The 22,478-nt window shown below is 31.1% G+C and overlaps 3 protein-coding genes and 1 long non-coding RNA gene across 15 annotated transcripts in view; 2 read left to right on the top strand and 2 right to left on the bottom strand.

The window, feature by feature from the left end:
* The window catches only part of LOC141453832 (ras-like GTP-binding protein RhoL), a 51,256-nt gene extending 50,158 nt beyond the window's left edge, over positions 1-1,098 (bottom strand). Inside the window, exon 1 of the mRNA XM_074127495.1 lies at positions 997-1,098. The gene's annotated coding sequence lies outside the window, so the exon portion shown is untranslated. The remainder of the gene's footprint in view (positions 1-996) is intronic.
* Positions 286-5,658, top strand: LOC141453831 (uncharacterized). 2 transcript variants are annotated; one of them, XM_074127491.1, is made up of 7 exons: positions 286-558; positions 1,321-1,457; positions 1,569-1,677; positions 1,880-2,024; positions 4,041-4,104; positions 4,223-4,386; positions 5,359-5,658. In XM_074127491.1, exons 2-7 carry the CDS (start codon positions 1,389-1,391, stop codon positions 5,486-5,488), a joined length of 681 nt encoding a protein of 226 aa, XP_073983592.1. In that variant the 5' UTR covers positions 286-558; positions 1,321-1,388; the 3' UTR covers positions 5,489-5,658. The 2 variants fall into 2 exon arrangements, with proteins under 2 accessions (XP_073983592.1, XP_073983594.1); XM_074127493.1 differs by lacking the exon at positions 286-558 and having other exon boundaries at positions 1,179-1,457.
* LOC141453842 (uncharacterized) lies at positions 5,096-8,747 on the bottom strand. 3 transcript variants are annotated; one of them, XR_012458250.1, is made up of 4 exons: positions 8,513-8,747; positions 7,446-7,904; positions 5,928-6,031; positions 5,096-5,225 (listed from the first exon to the last, which is right to left on the bottom strand). It is a non-coding gene; the product is annotated as an uncharacterized lncRNA (long non-coding RNA). The 3 variants fall into 3 exon arrangements; XR_012458249.1 differs by lacking the exon at positions 5,096-5,225 and having other exon boundaries at positions 5,801-6,027; XR_012458248.1 differs by lacking the exon at positions 5,096-5,225 and having other exon boundaries at positions 5,801-6,031; positions 8,513-8,746.
* Positions 8,748-8,877: 130 nt separating this feature from the next.
* Positions 8,878-22,478, top strand: part of hyd (E3 ubiquitin-protein ligase hyd) — a 45,917-nt gene continuing 32,316 nt past the window's right edge. Inside the window, exons 1-8 of one of the 9 annotated variants that reach the window (XM_074127461.1) lie at positions 8,878-9,135; positions 13,262-13,465; positions 16,955-17,026; positions 18,938-19,027; positions 19,146-19,308; positions 19,586-19,794; positions 20,934-21,190; positions 21,630-21,689. In XM_074127461.1, coding sequence (XP_073983562.1) covers positions 9,074-9,135; positions 13,262-13,465; positions 16,955-17,026; positions 18,938-19,027; positions 19,146-19,308; positions 19,586-19,794; positions 20,934-21,190; positions 21,630-21,689 — 1,117 coding nt within the window. In that variant the 5' untranslated portion in view covers positions 8,878-9,073. The remainder of the gene's footprint in view (positions 9,136-13,261; positions 13,466-16,954; positions 17,027-18,937; positions 19,028-19,145; positions 19,309-19,585; positions 19,795-20,933; positions 21,191-21,629; positions 21,690-22,478) is intronic. The other 8 variants (XM_074127462.1, XM_074127460.1, XM_074127459.1 and 5 more) reach the window with 8 other exon arrangements.

Here is a 22,478-nt window from a genome sequence, read left to right as displayed (position 1 = left end):
CACAGTGTTGTACACGTCTACTATCTTTGAAGGTTCATTTAAGTTTTGCTGGGTAAGTATATGTAGACTGTGTAAGGATTTCATTTTATCTGAATGGAATACCTGCAGCAAAGCCAGGATCTCTGTAGAAATGGCTAGACCACTTTCCCTTACGGGGAAATTATTCAATCGCCACATTGGATAGTTTCGGGTTACTATTCCTATCAGTTGAGCCATACCATATATTGCAGAGTAGTGGTGGATAATTTTAATCGCCTCCCTCAAAAACTAGACCATTCCGATTAAAATAAAAAAAAAAATCTATACAATTTTTATTAAAAAGTGAGAAATTGGGCTTCCGTATAAGCTCCAGTCAAAACTTGAAAATTAATCAGAAGTAAATAGTACAAGAAAAAACTAAGATTGTTTCCCACTATTTTTAACCTAACTTTTTGTTGAACCGGCAGTGGCTAACCAGAAAATTTGAATGTCATAATATCACTATTGGTCTATGTAAAACTGGTAGAAAGACAAGCCTAATCGTCGTCTATTCAAAGAAGAAAGAAGAGCTTAGTATAGGTAATTAAAAATCACTTTCTTACACAATTACAGCATTATTAGGATGAACATTTATTTCCTTTACATTCTTTCGCATAATCCTACCCTGTGATTTCCTTTTTTCCATCGAAATTTACGATTGCGGCTATAATGTTGCGTTAGAATTAGCTCAGTGGTTGGGGCACTGGATTTTCACGTGGAAATCCCGAGTTCGATGCACTGTATACCCTCAGATTTTCAATTTCTAGGAACCTCGTTGAGCTTACTTTGAGTTGTAGCGAAAAAACACTTACTGGAGGCTGACAGATAAAGACTCTGAGAGTCTCCGAGGAGACTCGGAGTTACATTAAATTAAATTTCGGAGTGCCTTAAATTAAAAAAATTATAAGAAAGGTTTACAATTGGTATTGCGATAATAATCTGTATTATATCAGTTCTAAATGATTAGATTTTACTTACATATTAACCGTACTGCATGCGGTTAATTCCGGACGCTTCTTCGTACATTCGCCCCTTCCAGAACTGACAGACATTTGGGCAGTAATGCACAAATTATCACAGAAGATCGCAGTGTTGCCGTGCAAAATTTCAATTATGTTTTCCCTCGGAGAATATTTAATGTTTATAACATTCTTATATCAATAATACGTTTCCAAAATTAAATCTGTCTTTAAGCATCAACAAATTATATTTTATTCAATACAAACCAGTTCATTATCATTATTGTTATTGGCAACATGTTTGGAGATAATGCAAATTTCAGAAATATTTTTACCTATTTAGTTGATAGCTCTGAGGTGACAAGGAAGGGATTGGTATATGAGGTACATCTTTAATGAAAACAAACAAAAATGAATAATCAAGATACTGACGAAATGGAAAGTACTGTGCGAATTACAAAAAGTAAAATACAAGAAAAGGTAGATCGTGAACAAAGCAAAGGTTTTTAATATATACTGTTATATGTATTATATTAGACAAAGTTATCTTGAGCTATTACCTCCTTTAAAGATTTATGTATTATGTTCTAGCAATACACTCATAATTTGGCACAAACAGAATACGACAAACTATGTGCGCTATCTGAAACATATATCAAGAATTTGGAGGAGTTTAAAGAAAAAAAATACCTTTGTGAAAGTATTCATTATTCTACTTTTACATTTCCAAATATATATTATTTTAAGCCCAATTTATTTTTACTGTAATAAAATCTAAACATGTTCAAACGAATAATTACGGTGACTGAGATTTATATAACTAGTTAAAAGTTACGTTGTTTACATAACTGTTTTCTTGGCGCTTTAGAAATTTTTGAATGTAGAGCCCACTTAATTTACAGATTTGGTAAAAGGCTGTGAAAGCAGAATCCTTGAATATGAAAAATCAGAAAAGGAATTTGAAAAGGAGATAGAAGAAAAGAAAAATACTGTGGCAAATTTAAAATTAAGCCATTTGGAAATCCAAAAAGCAAAGGAAAATGATGAGTGAGAAATATGGAATTTGCTAATTTTTTTATCAATTTACAGATTTAATAATAATAATAATAAATGAGGGAAGGGATTAGCTATGAGGTTAGCATACTGGACTCCCACGCGGAGGTCCCGGGTTCGAATCCAGCAGCTGACCCTTAGATTTTCTCTTCCTAGGAGCTTCTTACAGCTCACTGTCCGGTGATGGACAGTGTTGTCTGTAACGAGAGAACACTGTCCGGAGGCCGGCAGTGCACTGGAAAAAGCTCCGGGCGCTAATGACCTCAGCTGTTGATGCGCCAAAAAAAAAAAAAAAAAAATAATAATAATAAATATATTTTTTGTATATATATCAGTATCTCGCAGGTATACAACAATAAGTCGCATTTTTTCAAAATTTATTTTTTTAATGTTTCTGATACAAAATTGTTTTTTATTACACAACCATCTGTTAACGTGCATTTATGTTACTTACATATATCCACCAAAGATTTTAGCAAAATAACTCCCGTGGGCTTATCGTAAGTAAGAAGAAACTGCGAAAAAAAATCTTTCCTTTGCTTTCCTGTAAAAAATGTAAAGTGTGACATAGTGTTGTGTACCTCCGAGGTACTGATGTACATATAATTATGTACTGTTCATTATAAATATAATTCCACCAAATGGTGAAAAATAACTGCCAGTTTTATTATATTAACATGACTGAAACTGGCAGTTATTTTTTCATCCTATTGACTGTGCATATATAAAGAATATATATATATTCTTTACTAAAAATCTTACCAGCTTTACTTATCTTTTTTTTAAAAGCTTCAAGAAATAAAATTATCAGTTTTCGCTTTATTTCTTCTAATTTTATAAAGGGATTTCTGCTTGAAAAAAATCGTAGAAAAAACAAAAAACAACTTATGAGAAATCTTTGATTAAACATTCTGATTATCGTAAACTACTATTAACTAACAGCTCTACTTAATATCTTAACTTTCAATATATCATGGAATACACGTTTGGTATGTCAGCTTTATTAGTTGATGATACGAACAAAATTTAAACAAAGGAAAAAAGGGCGATAGAAAAATACTTTCCAAATCAGTGTTCGTTATGTGATATTTCGGTAGAAATTATGTTCTTAGCTAAAAAAATTTGCTTTCCTACAATAAACCAGAGTATTATTTTTAAGGCGCGTTAACATTTGAGCTCATTGACTCCCTAAGTTTTTTCCAGTGTACTGTTGACCTGCAGACAGTACTGTTCATCAGCGGATTGTGAGCTTTAAGAAGCTCCTATGAAGAGAAAATCTAAGGCTGGCAGCTGATTTAAAACCCGAATTCAGTGCGTGAGAATCCAGAACGCTAACCTTTTAGATAATCTCTTTTCAAATCAGCGTATTATTATTATTATATTTTTTGACAAGTTATTCATTAAAATAGATGCCATATTTTTGAATACACTTACTTAAATTTCTTTGTTAATTTTAAATGAGTTCATGACAGTGAAGGCTGGTGCCTAAAAAATGTGGGTATTGTAGTAACTTTGCGTGTTATTCGCAGAACATACATTTCTAGTATTGAGGCAATGTTATTGTGGTTAAATTTTAGAGATATGTTAATTGTTGTCTATACTATTTTGTGAAATTTTTCATCACTTTCTAATTAAATATTGAATTTCCATGATAACGCCTTTTTCGAGGCAAAGCATTGACCTATAAGAATGTTATTGACTAAATAGAATTATTCTGACAAAAATTACAAAATATGAACGTACATGTTAATAATTCTTGGTTGGAGTATTGTATCCCGATGCAGTTCTACGCTACTAAATGTACCAGCAGTACAAATTTTAAAAATCAGATTTGTCACCGATGTTCAGTTTATTAACTTTTTCTTAATGATTCCGAATTATGATCAATTAAATTAAAACCCTTCTTATCTATAAGAACATGTAATTTTTAAATAAGGGGAAGTGTGAATTAGAGTAGTCAAATTAAAGTAAAAATTTCCCTGCAGTATCTTAATGTGCATTTTTCTATAGCAAACAGTTCAATGAAGATGTCATACAAGTGGTGGAGAAATTATGTTCTGAAAGAGAATTATTTGTGAGTATTAAATCTAATCTAAATAATGTAATTCAAAACTTTCTCTTTTTGCAGATGTATATCCAACTATTATTGGGGTTATTACTTTGAAATGTATTTATCTATTTTTTTTTATTAGTGTAAGAACACTTTAAATGAAGAGCTACAGAATAGTTATGAAGAAATCAAAGCATACGACCAAGAAGTGAATGATCTGAAAATACTTATTGAAGACATCAAGTCAAAATGCCCTATATTTAACAATACTCAAGAATCAATAATAGAAAATTGTAGGCAACAAATGTAAGCGAGTTGTTAAAAATATTTTTTGTTGATATTTAACTTAGGAATTTAAGGTGCATTCTTGCTTTCTGTTTCCAAGCTGGCGAACTTATTTATTGCCTTATCACTTTTAAAACTACTACTATTGCAGTCTGTTCTAACAGTGCTGTAGTATCTTTTTGTTAGCTTCATCCGTCAGATTCTCAGCATTATGCAGACAGTTTCTCCAAATATTAATTTTCCTCTGAAATTAAGCCGAAAAATGTAATTGAGATATTGATACAAAATGCTTTTATTTAAATGTCGATAGCTGGATCTACTAAACCCCTTTTTTTAAAATATTTAAATTAAGGCGCATCATAACTCATAGCATCCATTAGTTTCTCTCTATCTGCTGGTCTTCAGATGTTGATCTTTAATTACAGACAACATACGTTAGTGAGCTATAAGCCTCCAAGAAAAAAGTCTAAAAGGCTGTCACATAGCTGCCCTAACTGTACCTTATCAACCTTCTGTTACTTCGGAATGTTTCATCAAATTACTATTCCTAACCTCTCAAAAATTAATTAAGTAAACTGTGAACCAAAGTATCTAAAAGTTTCCCAAGAAACGAGTTTTTAAACCAGTTTCTGAATCGTGTCATTTTTATTGTGTAATATTGGTCGCATAAGTGGCTATATTTATACTATTTATAATACATGATTAGGATTTAAAAAAAAACACTCGAAGCTTAATAGTGAATTATTTATTGAAAATGTGGTTAGGACCGCAGGATCAAACCAGACACTTTCCATGCTAAAATAGTTGACTATTTTATCGTATTTTTAATGTAAGGTAACTCTTCAAAATATCGGTGGTACCTGTGAAATTTTAAATGGTGATAGAACAAAAAAGGCCTCTTTTTTATTTTATTTGCATGAAAGGATTATAAAATCCTCTTAAATACAAAAATACATATTTTGTTTATTTTAATATTTATAAATACATTTTTAGGCCTTTCATAAAAGAAGAAATATGTAAAGCGAAATTTGAAAATCATTTGTTTGATAAAAAAAAAAACACGTACGAATCTACTAAATCAGCATTGTTACAGGAAATTAATAAAATGGAACAACAGCTTTAAAATAATAAAAAAAACGAGGTAGCCAATCTTTTACAAAATTGAATTAATCAGAGGTGTAAATGTATTGTAATTCATCAAATCATCAATTAGTTTTATTCATTTAGAATCTTCTCCTCATAATATTGTAAGTAATAAAAAAAAAAAGAGTGTAAGAACATTTCTGTAATAAGGTTCATCCACTGCTGTATAAAATGAATTTGTTTTTAATAATTATTAGAATAAGTAATGAATTGGTAATTTAATAAACTTTTAAAAAAAATGCGTTTTTAATGAATTTCACTGATCAAGGAAGGAAAGTATTGCAGTGACAAATTTTAGATTTCTAGAATGTACCAGAAATATCCTTTTTGCAGTATAAGCCTGAAAAGCACATTGCCTCCAAATTGAGATGCCTTAAATAAATTTCAGAATTTGGAAAGTATGTCTTTATAACACCTACCCAGGCAACTACATCTACCTTAACTGATGGCATGGGAGGTTTATTAATATGTATCCTCCAACTCCTTTCCAGAATCTGCGAGTGCTATGACGTTCTAGGCCTACCTTAAAAATAACAAAAATACAATCTTGTGAGAGTCTACCCAGATACTATTAGAAAAAAAGAAGAAGAAAATCAAAAAGAAAGGTCCATAGATTTTAATAACTTTTGAATAAACAAAACTAAGAAAGGTGTCAACTGTAACAGTGAATAAAGTTATAATAGACGATTGTAAAAAGCAGAATTCTGCAAGAACTTTTTCTACCTGAAATGGAACAGTTCTTAAAAATGACAAAGAAGGGTAGCCTGCTTGCTTACGGAATTCATCATATATCCAGATAGCAAACCCCGAATTTCTCTATTAAACTTTATTAACATTTGGTATAGAAACATTCCTAGTGAATGGAGGAAGGCCACTGACTTGCCAATCTTAAAATATAAAAAACCTTACAGCTGTTAATAGCTAGGCCTGTTTCACTAGTATTTTATCAATGGTAAATCGTTTTTTCTAGAAATTCCAAGAAATCATTAAGCGTTTTCTACAAAACAAGAGAAATGACGTCTAATGTAGGTTTATAGAAAAAAGAAGCTTAATTTACCAAAGTGACCAAACTCGAGAGATCAGAAATGAATTCCAAAGAAAACAAAGCGGTTTCATAAGATTTCTACGCGGAGGGAGGCAAGAGCTTTACTAGATGGGAATTGGACCGTCATATCTTGCACATCGCTTTATTCGAGCCAGATTATTTAATGCGATGATTGATGATCTCAAGATACAATTATTAAGACGGTTCTGGGAATACAAGCCGAAAAGAAAGTTTTTTGATTCCCTAGCTGACATACAATCAATAACTTCCTTAGGTTCCAAAACTAAAAGCTAAAAGTTTCCTACAAGTAAGTCACAAAACTTGACACATGGACAGCTGGCAACGCTTCATTGGAGACCTGGCCATTGCGAATCTTGCGGAGCTGAAAAGCAGACAATTTGGCTTAAGAGGGCCTAAGTCTGGAAGAACCTTACCCATTTCCTTAACAAATATTAAGGCATTAGCAATGCTTAAAGCTTGATTTACCTCCTTGTGGCAAATGTGAAATGACCTATCGAGCCTTTCACATTGGTTCAATCTTTAAGTGTTGGGTAAATGTAATTCTTTTCAATACTCTTCAAACCGTTATTGGGCTGTAAGAAAGAGAATGAACAAAAGGTCAAGTATTGAAGGCTTGTAAAAAAAAAAGCCTTAACTCTCCTTTTAACATAAAAATGAAATTTTTAATAACTGCTAAATTTTCACTATGAAACTTACAACTGAACAGAGATTCCCTATGTTATCAAAAATGTGAGATAAGTTCGCATGGGTTGACATATTGAAATAGCAGTTCTAAACACAATACACTAAGTAATGTCTGAGAATTAGAACCACATCTCCGGTTTATCTGCCAAAAAAAAAGGATTTTTAATGCTAATATAATTTATCTCACCTTCGGAATCTATTTTTATTGTTTTGCTTTCCTCCTTTGTACTTGAATCCTCCGTTTTTGAACCATTTGCTTTATCGTCGTTTGTCATATTGCCACAGTATTAGGTTACTTTATTTACAGTATATACACAATTCAAAAGAAAGTTTAGGATAAATATGATAAAAGAAAAACTTAAACCATTGTTCACTTAAAAAGGGGTCACCAGTATTATTAACTCGCGAGTTATTTTTAATTAAAACCTAAAAAACCAACACACTTCTCTACAAATATTAAATAATATCATAAATAATTTGAAAATAAAACATACATATATTATTTTAGCGATAAGTTGCTTGAAAATCACAGTAAAAGTACTTAACGTTAACCTTCTTAGTTTGATAAAAAAATGCTGCTAGCAAAAATAAAAATGTTTCATGAAATCTTCGCCTTAACAGTGATCAAAAAAGTAGCGTCGTAAATCTGAAACAGAGTTAATATTATAGAACGGTGCCATAAAAAGAAATAAATTATGAATTGCAGGTCTAAAAACCACGAATAAATAATAAGACATTTCAAACGATCTTAAATAAATAGTAACAGTTAAAGGAGCTATACTTTTTCAATGAAATCGAAAACAAATTTAAAGGACTAAATATTTCAAACGAAACTTGCAAGAACGCATTGAATATATTTATTGACTTAGTGACTATACAAATAATGAAAATAAAAATCACCTGTCTTAAACAACTTCCAATGCATATTATAAAATACTAATGTTTTATCATCTCGATTTTTCTCAGCTTTACTTATTATTACTCGACAAACGTTGCTCAGAAACCAAAATTTGAAATAAGGGTTCATGAAGAGATTTAGAAACTATCCGTAGTTTGCCAGTAACTTATGGAAAAATTAATTTTTAATTAAGCTCTCTACGAATTACGCAAAATGGTAGTAGGTATTTTATTTGAACCCTTTGAAACAATCACATTTTCTCATTAAAGTATACATAATTTATTATGAATCACCAATTATTTTCATGTAATTTTAACTGTTATTTGGATTAAAGTTATCTCAGATTTAACACTCACCTTAAACTCGCTAATTTGGAGGATTTGTACATTTCAAGATAAAGGTATACACTACCTTCACATAATAAGCTATATTTTATTCAAATTACAGACTTGAATTAATAAGGAACTTTAAAAGATCTTCTAAAGCATTACATGTTTTTTATTCATTTTTAAAGTTAGTTCCCGTTCAAAAGTTTTCATTTGAATTATCACGGTTGCACCAACTATCATATGGGTGGTACATATGACATAAAAGTATTACGACGTATATTTTGTTGGTGCATTTCGGCAATATCATTATTTCTTTTTATCAAATTTAGGGTTTTGTTTAAATTTTATTTTTCATACATCTTTATCCCGTGATATTTTTAACATTAGAGTCTAGTTAAATATATTACCATTAACCTTTAAGTTGGCTATCCTGTTTTCATTGCTTTCAAGCACCTGCATTGGTTGAGATCGTTCACAATCTGTCGGCCATTGTTTAGTGTTGTAACGAGTTTAAGGACTATTTTTTATTAAAAATATGAAAATTTTTATGCGTTTCACAGAAAAAGTTGTGTTGTAAGTCGATTAGTGATGTCGTCTCTGCAATTTGTTGTTCATCCGATTCCTGGAACTGAAGACCAGCTAAATGATAGGTTTGTAAAATTTTCTTCGCCAACGCTGCAGTAATGACCTACGACTAAATAACTAACTTATTATATTACTTTGAGGCATCACAATTAGTTTACTACATTCTCAGCGATTGATTATATTAAGCAGTAATTTCATAATGTGGGGTATTGCTAATAACAACGTGGTGCTGAGACCCCACCTTTACTCATAATATGCACTTTTTATGTTGAATATATTTTACTAGCCAAGGACAGGACAATTATGTTTGTTAGATATATTTTTATCATATATTTTTAGAGCTAGAGCTGAAATTTTTATTTTGAAAATACATTGTGGAAAAAATAGAAATTTTTTCCTTTGTGGTATAGTTGATCCATAGGTTACATTCCAGACCCTTCTACGGGTCCTCTTAATCTTTTCATTATACATATTTTCAGCTGTTCTCTTTTGTTGTGTGAAGCCTTTAAAGTATCTTGGAAATGTCTATTATAAACATTTTAATTATTTAGTATCATAAGCCATTGACTTCGTTATTTTTAATAACCGTAATTTCCTAATTTATATTTGTGACATATTTTACAATATATTTTTTGTTTAATGCTTATTTTATCGAATGCGATTTTTGAATTACCAACTTCTTAAGTTGAACCTTAGGAATAAATTAATCAATTATTTGTAACGCTTGTATTTTACAGACATGAAGTGTACGTTCTGCATTATGATTGAAATCTATAGTTAAGAGCGATAGTAATTAAATATTTTTAATGAAATATTGTAGGGAGGATTTAGCTAATGTGATGTAAAAACTAACCTATTCCATGTTTCTTTTTCTGCATTCATTTTTCCCAATATAATCGATTTTGTTGATTAAGTAGGTAGCTGCTCGGGTTCTTCCTTAAAGTTGATATTTCTCAAATTTATTTGGTCTTGTATTTACGTTGCGTTTTATACTCGCAGCGGTATAAGTGTTTTGTCTTCCACAGATATAAATCTGAATGTAAGTTCCATTAGTTTTAGTTCTATGGTATTACCCTTAAGTGGAAGTCCCAGTTTTGTTTTAGGAATGAAGTAATGCTACGATGGATTAATTAATATTTGTTGTCTTTAATGTTTTTTTAAGAAAAAGAATTTAAATTGATCAAATATGGGTACAAAATATTTTATTTTTAATTAGCGTTGTCTTAATGATTATTGCATTTAGTTACGTGATTTAAAAAAAGGTTATAAGAAGTGACAGTTATGTATTGAAGAGGTTTGATCAATAGTTTTACTTAATAATAAAACTTAATTATTATTAGCAGTTAGTTTTTCAGTAGTTAGCCCATTGAATTCCTATGCGGAGGTGCTGAATTCGAATCCCACTACCTGCACTTCGATTTTCTTTTCTTTTAAGTGCCTCTTACCGGTCACTGCCCGATGATGGAGGCCGGTAATACTTTGGAAAATAAAAGTAAATGTGTAACGATAACTTAACTGTAATCTAGTAAATATTTTTTTAAAAATAATTTTGATAAAATTTTGTGAGTAAGATTAATTTGCAATCAATGTTATATCATTTAATTAGGTACATTAAGTTGAGGTTCAGTCACAAGCATGTTTTTAAGTCCAGAAAATGTAACATGGACCACTGGTAAACGCTTCGATGATTTTTTTTCTCTTCTGATGCTAAATATTTTTTTTTTTTTTTCAATAACAGAAGTCTTTTTCCAAGTAGTTTTTAGTTTTAATATATTTGCCCCCCTTTATGGAGGATTAGCATTGATCTTCCCATCACAATCTATCTTATTCTTTCCCAAATATGTTTCCCTAAAATTTGCCTTCTTACTAAACAAGCCACAATTCTTGCTTGACTACGCACTAATCTCAAGATAATGATGCTAACTATACTTACTACTACTTTTTACAACTTTCATACTACTCTCATCATTAGTCGTCTATAGTACTGTTCTTACCCTTTTGAACGTACGAATCATTAGCGTGGGCTCTCCAAAGCGTTCCAACTGTACACAATATGTTACCAACCAAACTTCATGCGTAATAGAAGTTCTTGTACGAGTACTTGTTACATCCGGAAATACATAAAGTTCACAATTTCCTTCTCATGATTATAATCAGCTTATCCAAGAACTAACAACATCTGAAAATCTCGTCAGAAGTCAGAGATAATTGTGGGTGCAATTATAGGTTTTGTGCAATGTAGGTTATTTTCTTTTTTTTATTTGTTTATTTTTTAAACAATATTTAATTTTCAATTTTTCAACAAATATGTTGGCTTTTCAAGGCAGTTATGAAATTTGTTTACTATGCAAACACGAAAACTATGTTGTTTCTTAGTTAAGTGTGTATGTGAAAACATGAAATATTTGATTTAAGAAAAAAATAACTTATTGAACTTGTAATTCAGAAATTTTCCATAATTTTAAAGGTTAGATAAGTGTATTTCTTTTATTAGAAAAGGTAAGGAATGTATTATAGATGATATTCTAAACGTGGCAAAAGTACCTATGTTCATATCCCACGCTATCCCTGAGTGTTGGCGAAATTGTATTTGAGATGGAATTTATCTCGGGTTTCCCAATTTTAAAAACGTATGAGTCATACATCGAGTATCTTTGCAGGCCCAATTATTTTGGTGAATTTTTGACAACATAGGCGTTATTTGCATTGCTAATCTAAAATTTGCCTCAGTAAGAAAAAGGAGAGCTTTTTTTTTTATAAGAGTTTTAAAACATTAATATGATTTTTTAAATTTTATTTGTGATAATAATAGGGATCTTTTTCTTGAAGATTGGTACGCAAAACTCTTCGTTTAAATGTTTTGTGGAATAAAAGCAAACTGAAAGTCTCACCAAAAGCTACTAACGTTATATCAAGAAAAAAAAAGATTCACTACTAATATAAAAAAAAACCAAATCAATGTTTATTTACTGCAATAGAAGAGTTTAAAACACGACTTAAAAATGTTAATATGACCTTCTTAGACCAAAAAGTCCAGTAAAAACATTTAATAGGAGTTGTTTTATTTAATGGACCTGTTTATTTAAATAGATTTATTTATTCTTCGTTAATGTGTTTCTCTAATCAGGGGTTCCTTGTGCCCAGTAGTCTTTTCCTCGATTGTGGAAATCGTAATCGAACAAACCTCGCGCTGCCATGGCTTCAGATACCTCCTAATTCACCTATTTCAGGGCCTTTCTTCTGTAAAGAACTGTCTTTAATTAGTACTGGTCCAAATAATTGGCATTGATTCTTGCAATATTCTCTTTACTATCCTGTAGTAAATAAGTTTTTTTGTAAATAGCCTCATGATTTTATATTCACTCTTCGCTAAGTTAATTTCTGGGTACCAATTCGAACAGCTTTTTTCTCATAAAGCTTCTTCTTTCTCATCCAGTTTGATTTTGACCAAGTCACGTAGCTCAAGGTGTAAATGATGGTATCATTTGCTGTTTTTTATTTTTTCATCTAGTTCTTCAAATCCACATGTAATCATGGTTAAAGCTTAGCAGCAAACTTTTGGTTAGGAAAACGGAGAATTATTTGCTTCAAATATTTATGTATTGGTTTCTTGATTAAGACATCGGCTAAACAATGTTAGGTCCTCCTCTAAATCTATTTTCAAAGTTTTGACAAGCTTTACTCTTGAAACAGAGGGACATGCGGAACCTTGGTGCTAAGCTTGAACCCTGATATCAACCGTTTTACTGTGAAACCCTCCCATGATATCTCCTAGTAGTAGAGATATGAAAGGGCAAGCATTGTCTTGAGTTAAACTTTAAATCTATTTGACTGTGTTTACCAGATAATTACAAGGTTTTACAGTTGTATTCCTGCTAGGATAATGATGTAATCTATCAATCATTTTGAATAATGTATTTAGATGAAAAACAATAGCTGTGTGATTGTAGAAGCGGCTACCAAGCTAAGGTACATATATGTTCTATTCGAACTGTAGGTTCCATCCTAATCAAAGCTTTGAATTTTATTTAAAACTTAATGCTAGAAATTTGAAGATTGTTCCATAAGTGACCAAAGATCTGAATTCCTTTTCTTCTGGAAAAAAAGCATTGTTAAATTTTTACATTTCATTATTTACCTTGTAAAAATCCAGTTTATTATTATTAGTAATTCTTTTTATTTTGTTTTCAGGCTAAAAGAAGTAGCTGATCGACTAAACAGATTTGGACCTGTTTCACCGCCGCAAGCCCTTTCTGTTATTAAATCGGGAGTGAAGAAAATAGCTATCGGCCCGAATCATTTTGCTCTGCTTTTAGACGATGGCAAAGTTTGCAGAGTTGCTTTTTCCATTATTTCTGATAGACTTGATCTCACTAAAAATGACAGCAACAAAAAGTAAGATATACTTGAAGAGCTTAAGAGAAAAAGTATCGTGTTTAATTTTTGTTCTTTTTTTTTAAAATGTATTATTTTTAACAATTTAATTTAATTTTAAATAACGTTAATGAATAAACTTATTATTTTTTTCTTTCTTTGAATAAGGCTCACACTTACTCCTAGAGAATGTCAATTATTGGTTTCACCTTTTAGAATTGTAAAATGTAAATCTTATGATTCCTGACACATAAATATCCAATCAATTTTGTTACATCAACTTAGCTATTTATTGCGTTCACTCTCACTCGTTCAAGATTTGCTTGAGTTAAATGAATAGGTTTTGGTTGTACTTTATAGCTTTCGTACTTCATTTTAAAAAAATTAAATATTTATATCTACGATTCATAATGATAGAAAATTATTATATTTTTAGGATCGATATCTTCTGACCGAAGGAAGTGTCTTGCATTTAGAGTAGAACCGTGTCTAATATAAAAACTGTTCTCTCCCTCACTCATCGTAACCATTGTGTAATAATTTGAACGTAAAAACTTTGACGGAGAGTTACTTACCGTGGTTAAAAATTTGATATCGCAAAATTTTGAAATGACTTGCTTTGTAGATGGATTAATAATTCGTTTGTCTATAATTCCTAATGCGCTATTGTTAAATCATAATTTTTAAATTATATATGCAAATTAATTTTATGATAATTTTAAAGAAATTTCTTGCATTATGCTCATAATTTTATTTTGTTTTAAATCTGAAAAAAAATGCTCTAAACTAACGTCTTCTTTTTTCGTGTTCGCACTTAAGTGGACAAAGTTTTATTGAATGCACGTTAGTTAAAATAAATTTTACCTGAATTAAATTTTTAAACAACAGTTCGCCATAGTCTTTATTTTGCAAGCTTTAAAAATATCAAATCGCATGACATTTTAAATTGTACCCAAATTTCATTCTTTGCATACGGATTTTGATTTACATCTTTGCAGAAATTTCATTCCAGTTAATGTTTATTCTCGATTAAGTATTAAATTATTCAGTCCGGGCTTTCTTACGGAACACAAAAGTATTGCAGGTAACCAACTACAGATCTACAGATTACTAGTAGTATAAGAAGTACTTCCAAATTAGGACTTCTGTCGTCTTCTAGCGATAAATTTAACCCAAAGTACATTTAATAAAATTGGCACATTAGAGGGGATCTACCTATTTTCTTTTCTAGAAGTACCCTTAATCGATTTTTTTGGGACAAATTTTTTCAAATTAAAATTATACATTAGTTACTAATTTATAGAAAATCGTTGGAGCAGTTTTCGAGACAATTGTTAAAAATTGAAAAACGATTCAGGAAAGTGGTTCTTGCGCTTGACTGATTTTGGCCAAAACTTTATTGTGACATTTGGTGGTACCCAAGCGAAATAATAATAATAAAAGCTTTCATATTCAGAATACTTCAAAACGATGTATCCGATTACATTTCCAAATCGAAAATCCGTTTTTTACAAAAAGAAATGTTTTTGTTTAGGGTTCTTCTTAAACATTCGTTATCCATAAACAAATTTATTTTAATTTACAGGCGCCACGGTAGCCGAGCGGGTTAAGAGGCGAGACCTGCAAAGCTAATATGCATTGTGGTGCTGGGTTCGATTCCCGGTCTTGGCCTTGGATTTTATTTAATGGTTAATTGAGAAATAGTAAAGTACGTTTGCTATTCGCCTCCGTCCACGACACCTAGTAAATGCTAGTTGGACGTTAAGCCCCGCCTGAAAAAATAGGCGATTACTTTTCTTTACTTACTTTATTTTAATTTACTTTTATGACAATGTTGATGTGATAATTACGTTTCTTTAGTTTTTGCAGTAATTGATGATTTCTCAATTATCAAGTATTTAAATATTTTATTAGACTTAATCCAGTAGTGCTTCCGCTAAATAGCTGAAGAGTTTTAATTATGAAGTTCTGGATAGATTTTTATTATTTTGTTTTTAATAACTATTTTGCTGATCGCCTTTTAAGTAGTTTCTTAATCACATTTTATTTTATATTTATGAATTTCTTCGTTGGGCCAAGCTGAAGAAAAGATAGTGAATTTGCCAGTTTCCGCATTTTTAGGGCGTTTTTGTGTTTTAGTCTTCTAATAAATAGAGAGATATTTTAAGAAAAATAATTCTTAAGTACAATGTAGTTTCAACTCTTTTTTTTTTTCCTAAAACAACTTATGTTCTAATCAAGTGTACACAGTTTACATATATGTACATACATCAGTTTTTTAGTCAATATTTTATGTATTTAAAGGTTTAAGGTAAATGCAATAAAATCTTAACTACATTGACTGGAGTAAAAATATGAAGTAAATAATATTATATTTTATATAATCTTTTTCCAAGTATTAATCTAACACGAAAATTTGATATACTTTGCTGAAAAAGGCATCTTTATGCTATATTATTAAGACAGGCTTGCCGATTTTTAAATCTTAATGAATTACTGCCCTCAATGGTTTGATTGAGCATCAAATCTAATTTTATAAAAAAGTAATAGTAATTGAATAAATTAAGTATTGAAGGAAGTAAAAGTTTAGTTTAGAATATTTCTGTTAACTTGGACTTGCTTTTGAGGTGGGGATTCCAAAATCTTTTAAGACGGTCTTAAGACCGTCATTTTATATGAAACAGTTGGATGGGCTGAAAAAATTAAGTTGTGTTTGACATTTTGTAAATAGGGTCGGTAGAAAACGTAAAAGGTGCACGATTACGATGAAAATAGTGGTATTTTACATTGGATCATTCTAATTCAATGTTTCTTCCTGGTTCTATGTATCACTAATTAGTTTGTTTGTCTAGATTTTTGAGTGTTGATTCTCTTTTAAATGTACTGAATGCTTTGAAAGAAGGTTATGATATGTGCACGTTGTATTTGTATCTATCCTGTCAGCAAAATCTAGGAAAGTGTTTACGATAAAATTAGTATAATCCCCTCTCTGAATAACCATTCTTTTATTATACGTATATTTGATCTATTTGATAGTTACTTATTGATGATAGCTTCTATTTTATACTTTCGGATTACCTTGTGGTGATATCTTCATTCTTGATTCCTGCAGAAAATTATTCATCGTTAGATATATATATATTTTTTTGAATACCAAATTATACATTTGCTCAGTCCTAGGGAAATGGTGCCTAATCTGCAGTTGTAGGAAAAGTTATGGACATTATTTGAAAAATAAGAATTATTTCATGGATAGTTTTCATGTATGTTCTTAAAAGGTTAGCGAAAATTCCTGGATTGATATTTTTAAGTGAAATATTTGAGACAGGTACTGAATGTATCTAGCCCTCAAAAGGTATTGTTTCGAATTGTATTGCTTTGGTGTAAGTTCATTTTGATGCACCTCAGTGTTTTGAGGCTGATTAACACATAATTATGTCAGATTTTCCATGTCTGATTCAATGAATTTATTTCCCTTTTAAAGATGAAGGTAATTTTCTGTGTTCTCAGGTATGGAAATCGTGGTGACCCTCTAGGTGATTCCGTTTGTTTGTCAACAATGAAGTCTATATTTGGGAATTCGTAAGCACTTCTCATTTAGCATAATATTCGTAGCAAGATTTTTTATGTGTCACTTTAAATGAACTATTGATTTTCAAGGAAATCGCTTGTGAAATTTTAATTCCCCAAAACTTTTAAACCATTTGATTCTAATATTTAAGTAATCAATGGAGTTATTATTGACAAAACTTTTTTGTATTTTATTCAATAATATATACATTTATCAGATGTTTGTAACGTTCAGTGTCTACGTAAAAATATTTAGTAATTTTTCTTGCAGTTAAAGTGCGCACATTTATTTTATGTTAATGTTAATCGTTAATTTTCCTATAGTTAATAAATGTTTACTACGCCCTTTCCTTACGAAATCGGAACTTTTATTTCTCTGCAAAGTAGGAAGATGATAATTATTTCTTTCCCGCAGCTGGGCAGTATTAATACATTTTATTTGAATTTAATTTATTATTTTATTTTTAAAATTTTATCTTTGATTTTTATGTTTCAACAAAAGTGAGTATCCACACTCAGTAAATTAGAATCTATGAAATTATCCATCAAGCCATTTTTACCGCGATCTAAAGGATAGATCTATTGGCACCCACTATTTAGAGCATTTCTCCTAGTCTCTCTATTTCATTTGTCAGCTGGTGAGGAGCTCCTGAGCAAACTTAGAAGGCTTGCATTTTTCTTCTCATAACGAACTGAGCTATTCGCACTGGCTTAATATGTAATGAGCCTTTTCTTCTTTTTCCTAACAAAATCTACACTATATTCCCTCGGTTTACAGTGGTCCCCTCCATCTGTAGGCTAACCATATTCCAAATCGATTAGTTGGATAAATACCGTTGTAAATTTAGATGAGTACCTGTTTTCAACTGACTTTGGGTCGGAGTTTCCATCCACCCATTTTTACTGCTACTCGATGTACTTCCATTTTATATAGCCTGTTATATATATTATACTATGCTACAAAATAGTTCATGCCTCCATTGGATTCTCCAGGGACCTAACTATCTGTCGCCTGATTTTCCCCTCACTTCGAATGGCTAAACACCTAGACGAGAGAGATCCTATTTTGTCGACCTGTTCGCCAGGATCCTACACTAGCAGACTTCATAGGATTTGATGTTCTACGTCTCAGCAGCACAAGTAGAGATCTTCGTAAAATTCAGTAAATGCGTATTGAATTTTTTGTCAAAGAATGTATTTTTTTATGAAGTTATCCATAATTATTAAAGTTAATTATATTATTTTTGAAGAATTCAATTTATCCTAGTTCGAGTACGTCACTGTTTCTAATACTAATACGTTCCAATCTTCTTTTTTTTTGTATATTCATTTTTATTTTATAAGAAACGACAGAAATGTACTTCCAGAATCATAATCGAAATTCTTTGGTTCCCTTATTGGACTCTTCCTTTAGTGAGTGTGTGTGATACGTTGTTTAAGTAGAAGTGAGATTTTACCTATCAACTTACTTCCGTATTGTAAAGTGTTAGGAGTTACTGTTGTAATAGCTTGATTACCTCTGGAACGATATTGGGCCTGAAGAAATAGTTCCCCCTTGGAGTGATTTTTGTCAAACATTCTTGTGGATTTTTTTCTTTAAAAGAAATATTGTTTTCTTGTGTGTAAAAATTAGTTAGAGAAGTTGCTTGGGTAAACTTATTTATTACTTGGCCTTGCTCTACTATTTCAAAAATTTTAAACTAATTTCTCACTGATGTAATAAAAAATCAAGAAATAATACATTTTTAAAATAACAAAAAATTGCAATATAAAACTATTTTTACAACAATAACTAATGGGCACATTTCTTAACTAAATCCTTACACTTCTCTTCTTAAACTAAAAAATCTTTTGGATGATTGCGCATTATGCCGCACGAGAATCCAGATTTGTGGAAAAAATGTATTGTTAATTTTGTTGCAGCTCGAAAGGAGGCGGCGGGGGTGGTGGAGGAAGACAGGTAACCCGTACTAGGGCGCGTATTGTACGTTCTTCAACATCCAATTTGACAAGGTAATTAGTTGTTTTTAAAAACCTAATTGTAACAATTTTTATTGTTCTAGCAAATGTTTTAATTATACAAATAGATACAAATTTTATGTACTTCATAAAATTATCTTACGTTTTATAGGGGCAGAGGACCGTCTGGTACCGGCGTAATTATGGGTGGTAACAGCTCTGGAGGAGGTAGTAGGTCAGTAATTTCAGCACCATACGTACCTGAAGAACTGGTCTCGCAGGCTCAAGTCGTTTTACAAGGAAAAAGCAGAAATCTCATTATCAGGGAGTTACAGGTAAACAAAAAATGATTGTATTAATGGTTGGAAAGCATTTTTATTTTTATTTATTTATTTATTTATTTTTATTTTTTGTGGCCATGATCATTTCAATCATGCCCAGTTTACTTGCATTGCTGTGATACAATGTACATTATGAGATTGTCGATTAGATATACGAGGTCATATTAAACAAAAACTTCAAAACATCTCTATTTGTGGAAAATTAAAATACTTCAAATAATTTATTTTCCCAATCTATGCACATTTAGCTAATTTAACAAAATATGTTTAGCGAACAAATTTGGACGTGAATTTGGCAGTAAACAACCTACTATCACGAGATGATGAAGAAGGTGAAGAAGGAGAAGAAGGAGCAGATTCATATGTCCCTGAAGATCTTATTTCATTGCTAGATGGAGGATTTCACCCTGATCATTCTGTCATTATTGACGCAGATGCTATGTTTTCTGAAGATATGTTCGGTTATCCCTCAATGAGATTGTAAGTATGTTAAACAATGTCTTTTAACATATGCAGTTTTTTTAACAGAATGTAGTTCTCTCTCCAAAAGAGTTAATGTATTTTAAATTTCTCTTGTTCTGCACATAATTACAAAAGCAACAATTTTAAATTGTTAAACAAATATCAATACTTAAACTTCACTTTTTTTTACCTGCCGCAGATATTACATAGAAGTTGAGAATCCCAAAATGTGTTAAGTCGGATGTGCGGGGGAATTAAAGGGGCAAGAAGAAAATACAATTCAATATCTATGGATTCTACCTAACAAAAATCTAATCTGGATCACCTCTTCTAAAGTGGCAAAGAGGTGCCATTTCCGGGGCCACCTTCTGAATTAAACTTCTCAGAATATGTCTTTTTGTTACTTCCTTATTACTATTTATTCCTTCCTGTTAGTCATTAGTTCATTAATCCTCCAAGGACGTAGCTTGCTTCTACAGTTCTTCTCCGTTCTATTTTGAACAAGCCTACAATAATTTCTGTCTACTTGAACCAGCTAGGCAGAGATCTTCTTCTAAATGTCTAGAACAGAACTTTTCTTATCGTAGACGAACGAACCTTTCTTATCCTGTGCCCCCTGGTCTGCCACATAAGAGGACACAGGAAGTCTGCTGCTCATCCATTCCTCCCAACTAGGCCAATCTTATTCTCCTTGCTTAACATTAGCTCTACAAAAGATTCCGAAGACCTAAAATCCCTTCTTTACTTTTTTCACCAGGTTCTTTAAAAATTCATGTTTTTTAAAGTTAACATCCGTAAGCTTCGACACCATAGCAAACGATGTTTCTTAAATAATTAAATTTTTGATGGAATTCATCAAATTTACGAATTTACTTCGGTTTGCTGTCTCTAATCTGGCTTTTATATCGTTAATTTTATCATTATTTACTGACTTCATAGTTTCCACATTGAAGTTGTGGCATTCCATGGATTCATTCCCTAAAATCCGGCTGAATGGGATAAGATATTTGATATTAAGATGTTTGTTTAAATTAACTGTAACTGTAATCATCCCGTAAAATCCTTTATCATCTTAAATTGCTGAAATGAAGGCTGATGACACTTGATTTACTGTTAAAATTAGTTCCTGATAAAATTAAATATTTTTGTGTTGTAAGACGTGGCAGTGGATTACGTCGAGGTGGTAGCGCTGCCGAAAGGGAACGAGGTGGAAGCGAAGGTACCAGTGGAAGTGGTGGCGGTTCTGGTGCAGGTGGTGGAAGCAGTGAAAGAAATACCGACAGAGATCGGGATCGGCGGGGTGCTGATACAGGTGAGCGGGACAGCTTCTCCAGGTGGAGGGACAGGCAGTACTTTGGGCCTAGGAGGTGGTTGGAGACGGCACTCAGGGACACCAGTTGGGACAAGGACGGAGGTAACGCTTAACACACAGCCACCGAAAACTCATTCACCAAAATATCCAGGGTCTTTTGTATTTTTGGTTCTACCATTCATCATCTTTTGTTTATCCATTTGGCTTGATCTCTTGGGAATAAACTATTGAAATAAAAAGAAAAACGCCCAAAAATAATTTCTTAACTAACTTTTCTTAAAAAAAAATATATAATGGATGGTTGGTTGGGTCTATTCTAATTTATTTTAAATAAGCGTTACTTTTCTAAAACCTAAAATAAATAAATATAAAAAATATTTTCCAAATGTTTCTAAATTTTATGAGGTGTCCATTTATTTAGTGCGCAATAGTGTTGTGCTTATTTTTTTTTAATTATTATTAAGTAATTTTAGTATTCAATTTATTATAAAATCAATCGTTATTATTATTATATCTTTTAATGTGAAACAAATCACTGCAGTAAAAGGACACCTTGAACCAACAATTGAGAAGTATGGTGAGTGGAGTGGCTTCCCAATCCGTAAGTTATTACTATTAATAATATTAGTTAATAATAAGTGTCTTTACACAAGAAATACGTATCTTTAGTATTTCGTTTTTTGTTAAAAAAAAGAAAGAAAAGAAACTTCACATTACTGAAGTACTTTCATCTCTTCTTCTTGTGTACATGATACTAAAGGTGGGTTCCATTATCCTTGTTGGGTTTCCTGCGGAGTAATTCTTCAACCACTTCCAATGGCTAATATATCAGGTGCTCTTTCCTTATTTAAGAGTAATATGTAAATTATTAATTGTTTATATATATATTTTTTTTTAATATTCAGTAACATTTGATTTCTCGATGTATAAAAACCGGGAATGTGATGAAAATATTCACATATCTTGTCAAATTATTGCTAGAATATTGAATTTTATTTCATTAAAAATCTATTACAACACTTAATACTGAATTATGAAAATAATTCTAAATAAAATTGTGAGAATCAGCCTTATGAATAAGCATTAAAAATTGTTGCTGTTTTATATCTACATGACAACTGATTGTAGTGGACAAAAGGGAATTAGTAAGTGTTTAAGTGTGTGTAATATATTTTGTTTGTTTTAAGAATTCTGTCTGGTGCCAATTTTTACATCGTTAGTGCATTTGTGTAAATACATTCTGTAGTTTTTCTTATTCAAGTACTAACTTTTGACTCCGCTATCTTCCATTTCCGAAAGAAAGTATTGGAAGGAAGTCATTTTGGGAAATGAATGGTTTCATAAGGGGAAAAGTCACTGTTTTCAGATATCTCGTAATATCTTTGTTGCC

The sequence above is a fragment of the Rhodnius prolixus genome, unplaced genomic scaffold (assembly GCF_049639745.1).
Source record: "Rhodnius prolixus isolate KJV_2025 unplaced genomic scaffold, Rpr scaffold_3, whole genome shotgun sequence".
Taxonomy (NCBI): domain Eukaryota; kingdom Metazoa; phylum Arthropoda; class Insecta; order Hemiptera; family Reduviidae; genus Rhodnius; species Rhodnius prolixus.
This window is presented reverse-complemented; position numbering and strand designations above follow the sequence as displayed.

Coding starts and splice junctions, on each gene's coding strand:
- LOC141453831 (XM_074127491.1), top strand. CDS start 1,389: ATGAATAATCAAGATACTGACGAAATGGAAAGTACTGTGCGAATTACA. Junction 2,025..4,040: donor AAAGCAAAGGAAAATGATGA/GTGAGAAATATG, acceptor ATTTTTCTATAG/CAAACAGTTCAATGAAGATG. Junction 4,105..4,222: donor GTTCTGAAAGAGAATTATTT/GTGAGTATTAAA, acceptor TTTTTTTATTAG/TGTAAGAACACTTTAAATGA.